Below are 8,512 nucleotides of genomic sequence, written 5' to 3'. Positions count from 1 at the left end.
TAATCATATATTTTTTAACCCTAAAAATAATAATGATATAAAAAGTACTACTTGAAAACAACCTCTTTTTTTTAATTCTTAAATTGTATGGAAATATTTGAAAAATAATTTAACTCAATGAACTAACAATCAATACCCACATACATAAAATGTTTCTACACATTGTGATTCTAATATCAAATGTTTATAAATGAAATTGTTATTATTATTTTTTATTTTTTTGAAATAATTATTATAATTATTAGAAATTATTAATTCATAATAATATTAAATATTAATTCTTAATAGTTTGAATTATTAAATATTAATAATGATAACTATTATTATTAACTAGTTTTGTACCCCGTGTTATGCCCGGGTTATTTATTGAATTTTAAGATTAATTTTTAATCTATATACCAAATTTTAAAACATATCATTGATACAAATTTAGTTAGGAAATTATATGTTTTAATTTTGTGACAATTTAAACTATGTAGTAGGCATGTAATGACTAATAATAATAATATTGGTGAAAACATTTCTTTACCCGTGACCTGAAATAATGACCCTGTCCGAAATTACTCGTGATCCGACCGATTGATGCGTAGGTTTACACACAGTAATAAAATTATATTAGATTTTGAAGTATTAATATTTTAATTGATTAGAATATATTATAAATAATAGATGTGGTACATTTTGAACTAATTGCTTCGCTCCAAAAAAATATTATGATACAAAAAATAAATTTATATGATAATTTATGAGAGTTATAATGTAATTATTTTTTGAATAAAATTATAATTCAATTTGTAAATATTGGTACTTTATCGAAAATAAAACTCTAAATTAACCATTTTATCTTAAAATTCTATCCAAATTTGATTGAAAATAGAATTCTAAACGAACTTTTTTATCCTACAAATTGAATTCTTTATAACTTTATCCTACATGGCGCAACACTTGGCGAAAAGTTAGAACGCCAAGTGTTGCTGTCTTGTCGCTTGGCTAAAAGTTTAGCTTTATATATTAGTTATATGATTATTATTATGATTAAGAAATATTAATTATTATTAATATTAATAATTATTAAAATTATTCAAAATAATAAATTATTATCATCAATACAATATTAATTATTATTATTGAATATTAATTATTATTATTATTAATTATTATTTAAAAATAGAGTAGAGCAGAAAAGATTTCTTTTGAGCAGAGCAGAGCAGATTTGATTTGAGTAGAGTAGAGCAGAGCAGCTCTAAAGAATGGGGCTTTACCCTACAATGGTAGGATTAGGAAACAATCAAAAGATTATCTAAAGATTTATTAGCCACAAAATATGGTAACATAATATATCCTTTGATACTCAAAATATATCCGCAACTGAAGGACACATGATAATATATCGTTGAGGAAGTCAACGAATTCTTCCCGAAGAACGACAATATGTACTCTAAATCGTACGATAATAACAATTGACATGTCAAAACAATAACCGGATATATTTTATCAAAATGGCTAAGGCATGTTTGATTCACCTTAATTTTGCTGAACTGAAATTATTTTTACTGAACTGAACTTATTTTTATTGAACTGAACTTAATTTTACTGAACTGAAATTATTTTTACTGAACTTAAATTAATTTTATTGAACTGAAATTATTTTTACTGATTTTCTATTATAATACTTCTTTAAGAAAACTGAATTATACTGAACTGAACTTATTTTTACTGAACTGAAATTATTTTTACTGAACTGAAATTAATTTTACTGAACTGAACTTATTTTTACTGAACTGAAATCATTTTTATTTAATATTATTTTTTAAGGTGAATCAAACAGGGCCTAATTTGACAAAATATTTATCAAAATGGTTAATTTTAAATTTTAATTTCAAAATTAGCTAAATTATTGACTTGGAAGCAAATCATCTATTTGTTAATTTTCTTTGAACCACTTTGGTTCACTTTATATAATTTTTTTTTTTACAATTTTTATATTGTTGGAAAATTTAAGCCATATACAACGTACATACAAATTTAAGATGGTTGGTTTCTAAGCATGATTGTTAAAGAAATACGGAGTAGTAGGGGCGGAACCATGATTGTTTCAATGGTACGGCACCGCACCATCTACATATCGTCTTATAAAACAAATTGTATCCTTAAACTTTTCATTAAAAAAATTAAGATAATAGATTACTTATCGTTAACATTAATAGTGAAAGGATGTTCTTAATATTAAAATTTAAATTTATTTAACAATCATATTTGTTAAATCTTAATTAGAGAGTATTCTAAAATCCATCAAATTTTACACCGACCTAGTCTAAGCTTTCAGCAATGACCCATTTAAAAAACATATATTCATCATATGTATGAGTTTGGAATCACTAAATACATTCTTTGTGTCAAATAGCGTGATTAAAAATAGCAACTTACAACTAATGATTCGAGTGTGCATATGTCCCTACGTTATAAATAGTAGAAATTTGTTCTTATGAATAGTGCACGGACTTTTATACCCTTCAAAATGTTATTTTACCTTTGTACCCCTATTTACCCTTCAAAATGTATTTTACCTTTGTACCCTTATTTGTAATTTTGTACTCCAACAGTGCAACTTCAAATTGTTCTTACCCGTCTACATTTTCCTTATACATTTGAGCTTTCTCTCCTCCTCTCCATGGCTCCATCTTTTTAAAGCTTTTAACTTTCTCTCTCCACACTATCATTGCCATTTCCAAGTACTAAATTCCACATCTTTGTTCACCACCTTCCCAAAATTCCCAAATCAAATTGTGGCAAAAAAAAAATGACAATACCAATATATAGCAGTTGTTTAATATTGTTAGCCTCTGTGGTGGATTAGGAATTGGTCGTTTCGGTTTCATCATTGATGATTATTTCTCTATTTCGTATTGTACCACCACAATTAAGTAATGCTAATATCAACACTGCGAAAATAAATAAACAACAATTCTAACATTTGTTCCTTTTCTGCATTATCATTGAAAAACCTAAGAATTATATTCTACAGTGACTCTACATAGTATTTCAATTAAAAGAATCACCATATACAAATAGTAAAATAAAGATTTTTTTCAATATACGAGATATTTCACACATAACATTCAACTTAGCACGACTACAAACATTCAACTTAGCACGACTACAAACAAACAATGCCTAAGCAATAGAAATACTATCTCCGGTTCAATGTACTCGCAACAAAGGGGTATTATTTGTGAGACATAAAATATTCTTTTGTTGCCAGTAAATTGAACCAGAGGTAGTATATTCCTTTGCAGGTCTTTTATTCCTCCATGTGAAGTGCAAACCCAAGACAAGTAAAATTAAGTTGCAAAGGCTAGCCATTCCGCGCGCAACGCGTGCGTTGACTGCCTTATTTAATAAAAATATTAGAAAAAAAAAGTACGAGTGCAATTAAACTAGACCAATCTTCAAGTTTGAAATGGTATTACTTCATGAATTCCATCATCTTAATGGAAAAGTAATCTTGTTTAATGTGATATAAGTAACTTTTATGGTATTTTTGTATTGGATAAATAGAAAATTAAGCACAAATTAACCAAATTTTTTTTTTAAAATAAGAAAAAATGCTGGAAAAGAGACTTGAACCCATGACATTTTGATAGAAAAACTAATGCTGTCACCACTAGGCTGTAGATAAGGTAAGATACAATTAAGCACTTTATATTTTATTTAACCTTTTATTTTTTTTAATCTGGTAGGGCACTGCCTTACAAGAACCATAGCTAGCTCCGCCTCTGCGGAGCAGTCTCTATTTCTAGTTTCTTTAAGAGTATTATTACTTTAAGACATGTTTTTAGAGATGCAAGTTGTGTAGCTCATGCTATGGTACGGTTCACCTCACTCTGCTTGAATTTCGACGAGAGTGTGGGTTGGGGGTTGTCCAAGTGTGATGGCAGATCTCGTTGCTTCTGACTTTTGTTTGAGTAATAATAAAAACTAGTTGTGTGGGTGTGCACTTGAAAAAAAAAAAAAATGGAGTACTTTCATAAAAAACAAAAAATATACAAAGGAGCCAAGTAGGTAGACAGTTGCAAAAACCATAATTTCGATCACTCACACCCAAAAAAAAAACGACTAGATTATAGTATTCAAGTTCTTGAGTCAGACTTTGAAATTGAATATGAAGAGCCTTTGTATTGAGATTTTATTGATCATGTGCACTTTAAATATGCTGATAATAACGAATAATATATTATGTTGAATGTTATGTCTTAATTAATGGGATATTTAAACTATGTTAATAGAATTTCCAACAAGTATATAAGTATATTGCAACAAGGAGGAAATTACGCATTTCGAAACACATTTTACATGCTAAATATCTATAATTGTGTAAGAGTAAAAATTATAAAAAGTTGATATTGTGAAAGTATTTTATGAGACGAATCCAACAAGATCCCACTTGACTATATTTTGCTTAACGTATAACTCATATTATATGGTCAAACAAGAGTGATAAATAGTGCAAAAAGTCCATTATTGCAATATTAATCGAACGGAGGAAGTATATATATATATATATATATATATATATATATATATATATATATATATATATATATATATATATATATATATATATATATATATAAATTGTAAAGTGAACCAAACGGTTCAAGGAAAAATAAAAAGTAGATTATTTCATTCCAAATGTATAACTTAGCTAGTTTTTGGTAAATAATTTAGCAAAATTAGTCATGTTGGTAAAAGATAACATGTAACATCAAAAACCAATTCCAATTTTATTATTTTAACATCGCATAATTTGAAAATTACAAGGGGTATATGAAAAGGATAGTTAGTACATGACCAACATATAAGAAGAACTCTTTGATAATAAGAAGAACTCATGATAATACCCAACTCTTTGATCAATACATTATTAACATATCATAAAATATTAACACTCGGCACATTTTATAGCCATCACTCATTAGTTACCCTTTTGTTCTACGGAAGTTTTTGTCACCTTTGGGGGATAGTGACCACCATGTCCACCGTGTCCGTATCCTCCACCGTGTCCATAACCACCACCTTGGCCATATCCACCACCATGTCCGTAACCTCCACCTTGGCCATATCCACCTCCATGTCCATAACCCCCACCTTGACCATAACCGCCACCATGTCCATAACCCCCACCATGTCCATAACCGCCACCATGGCCATATCCGCCACCATGTCCGTAGTGTCCATACTTAGACTCCTCCACGGACTCCTCTTCTTTAGGTGGGTAATGACCGCCGTGTCCACCATGGCCTCCACCATAGTGGCTGCCACCATGTCCTCCAAAGTGGCCGCCACCGTAGTGTCCATACTTAGACTCCTCTACAGACTCTGCAAAATAAGAAATATATGCATTACTTTATTAGTACACTGACATTCTTTGCTGTTAAATTTAAAACACTACAAATCTTTACAAAAATAAAAAAGAAAAAGAAAAAAAGTGAATAAGTGAATAAGACCAGCGATCCAATCCGCTCATTAGAAAATTAGAAAGATATAAAGTTTATTTAGAAAAAAGTATATGAATGACGTGCTTTAGATATGCATGTCCCAAAGCTCTTATTAATTATCTAAACAAGATTATGCTTGTCTGCTTGCGTATGCAATAAAGATCAAAGTGCATGCAATGTGTACTTTTAATTTCAAAATTATGTTAAAAAATGTTAAAAAAAAAAAAAAAAAAAAAAAAGAACGCATAATGATATTTTAGGTAGTCTAGTTGGATATTAAATTCGTCACAAGCTGACTTAAACTCGTAAAATAGAATTTAGAAGGCAATAGAAACTCACGTGGTTCCTCAGTGGTTGATGATTCAGCCAATTGACGAGCTGAGCATATGACTAGAGTCACAGCAATAAGGGCAAGCAGCAAAGCCTTTGAATAGGCCATTTTCAAGTACTTCTCTAGGAAACAAGCTAATCAACTTGTACTACTATTTGTGAAGACTTAACTCTTCTTTAGTTTTGGAATACAAACACAAAATGTTGCACATGTATTTATAGGCAATATATGAAAGAATGAGGGTCCCAAAGTAGGTTAGCAGTATTATAGTAATAAATAGTGGTAGCTTATAGAAGAGGGTGAACCAAAATTGAATAACGATGATAAATTTGAGTAAGGCAATCAATTTAATTTGTACAATTATGTAAATCTAGTTGTTATAACATAAACTAAGTACGCGGATATTATGTGTACGTTACATTGCCACCTTTGATTTCAATTTTACTGTTTGACAAGTAAACGCTACAACTTGTATAGAGTTATGATTGAAAACGATCTCACCTAATTTGTGGATAGGTACGGTATAGTGCTATCAAATTTCAAACCGAAACCGTTTAACTGTCCGAAACCAACCGACCCAAATGAGAACCGAACCGATTAAAAACCGATTTTGTAAAACCGAAAACCGACCCGGACCGTATTTAAGTAAAATCGAAACCGAACCGATCCGAATAATGTCAAACCGTATAAGCGCCGAACCCGTTAACAAACCGAACCAGTTTTAAACCGAACTGAAATCAAACCGAACCGAAAAAGAACCGAACCGTTTGAACCGAGGTAAAAACCGTTTACACCGAACCGTTAACAAACTGCAACCCGTTTGCACCGAACCGTTAATAAATCGAACTGTCTATAAATCAAACTGTAATTTCGATCTCACAATAACTCATCAAATCATGATTATGACATACACATCAATTAGATGATTGAATAAGAAGCAGCTAACAATGTGATAGTAAAACAATAATAATTCATTAATACACTAAACTTTTATAATCTACGTTACTTCGTAATAAACCAGTAACATCAGTATGACTAAACTTGAAAATAACATGATATGTATTTTTAAAATCGATGAGAATTTGTATATAATATAATGCCTAATGCCTAATGCCTAAATATGAAGTGATGAAGTCTCGGCTTGATATAAAACTTGCTAACGAGCAAAAGGTTAGTTAGCAGGTACTATGAAATTTCAAACCAAAATTGTTTAACTGTCCGAATCCAAATGACCCGATTAAAAACCGACCTTTTGAAATAAAAAACCATTTTGAACCATAATTTAGTAAACGTGAAATGGAACTGATCCGAATAACGTTAAATCGTATAAAAGGCGAACCCGTCAACAAACCGAACCAAAATAAAACTAAACCGAAAAAGAACCGAACCGTTTCTAACTCGAAACCGTTTCCAACCCGAAACTGTTTGAACCGGTATAAAAACCGTTTACACCGAACCATTAACAAACCGCAACCCGGCTATACCGAACCGTTTACTTCCCGAACCGTTTACAACCCGAACCGAATTAAAACCGCTCAAGAATAAACCGAAACCGAATCGAACCGATAACTATTTAAAACGAACTGAAACCGACCCGCGATACATTTAAATTAAACCGATTTCAAACCGACCCGATTTAATACCGAACCGATTTCAAACCGAACCAAACCCGAACTGTCAAACCGTTTTGACAGTGCTAGTACGGTAGCAAATATAGCAATTCACCTACTTGAAAAGTACTTCGGTGATTATTGGTACGGTTAATGTACTAAAACTGTTAAGCTCGTGAGTTGTCATGGGTTGTAGTGTAATAAATATTTTATGGTTATATGATTTTGATTTTTTTTTCTTTTCAATTAAGTGTTTTTTATACATTATGGCGTGAAGGTTTATTTAACCTAATCAACAACATCACTAAATTCCGTAAAACAATATTACCGCATTATTAATATGTAATCAAGCCATTTGGCTCGTGCTGTATACGGGCTATATAAAAAAATTGGAAAAGAAAAAACGTTAACAATTTTTAGTCCATTGGAATAAACTCAATGAATACTTTTGAAAAAATGTTGTAATTATAAAGTGATTGAATTTCTATTAATTAATTAATGAAACTTAAGGAGTGTGGGAAGAAAAGAATGACTAGTATGTAAATTGAATAGGAAATGAATACAATTGATTAAAAATGTTGAAGAATTAAAATATTAAAGATATAGGGAAGAATGTAAATGTTAAGACAAGATAAATTATTACAAAAGTTTTCTTATTGTTGGGCCCGTATCAGTATACGACCCAATATATCTAGGGCACCACTTCATGATCAAGAGGCACAACAAATCAAGCAAAACGACTTGATTGGAACAAGCAAGGAAAGAGGGATAGAGAATATCAATCATGATGATACTTGCCAAGAATATACCTATTGAACAAGGAAACAAGATAAAATCAATAAAGATCTTCCATGTACAAATATATTCGATATCTTTGTAACCCTAGTAGTTCCTAGGTATAAATAGCAAAGTCAGACATTGTAACACACACACATTGACTCACATTTCAATATAAACTGATTATTTTGCTCATGGCTACGGATCTATGTACCTGCTAAATGAGGAAGCTCGTCCTTACTCAGTATTGTGTCTCTAATCCTATTTCTTTAGTCTTATTCACATGCTTATTGCTT

At 30.4% G+C, this 8,512-nt stretch overlaps 1 protein-coding gene across 1 annotated transcript; it reads right to left on the bottom strand.

Moving 5' to 3' along the window:
- Positions 1 to 4,760: 4,760 nt before the first annotated feature.
- Positions 4,761 to 6,033, bottom strand: LOC145642602 (uncharacterized). The gene is made up of 2 exons (XM_081693796.1): positions 5,838 to 6,033; positions 4,761 to 5,379 (listed from the first exon to the last, which is right to left on the bottom strand). The coding sequence occupies exons 1-2, from the start codon at positions 5,935 to 5,937 to the stop codon at positions 4,976 to 4,978; spliced, it is 504 nt and encodes a 167-aa protein (XP_081549922.1). The 5' UTR covers positions 5,938 to 6,033; the 3' UTR covers positions 4,761 to 4,975.
- Positions 6,034 to 8,512: the final 2,479 nt, after the last annotated feature.

This window comes from Chenopodium album, chromosome 1 (assembly GCF_948465745.1).
Source record: "Chenopodium album chromosome 1, dcCheAlbu1.1, whole genome shotgun sequence".
Taxonomy (NCBI): Eukaryota; Viridiplantae; Streptophyta; class Magnoliopsida; order Caryophyllales; family Amaranthaceae; genus Chenopodium; species Chenopodium album.
Note: the sequence above shows the minus strand (reverse complement) of the source record. Positions and strands in the feature narration are given on the sequence as shown.

Excerpts from the sequence above, each read along its gene's own strand:
- LOC145642602 (XM_081693796.1), bottom strand. The coding sequence starts at position 5,937 with ATGGCCTATTCAAAGGCTTTGCTGCTTGCCCTTATTGCTGTGACTCTA. Across the intron at positions 5,380-5,837 it reads ATCAACCACTGAGGAACCAC|AGTCTGTAGAGGAGTCTAAG; the intron begins GTGAGTTTCTAT and ends CTTATTTTGCAG.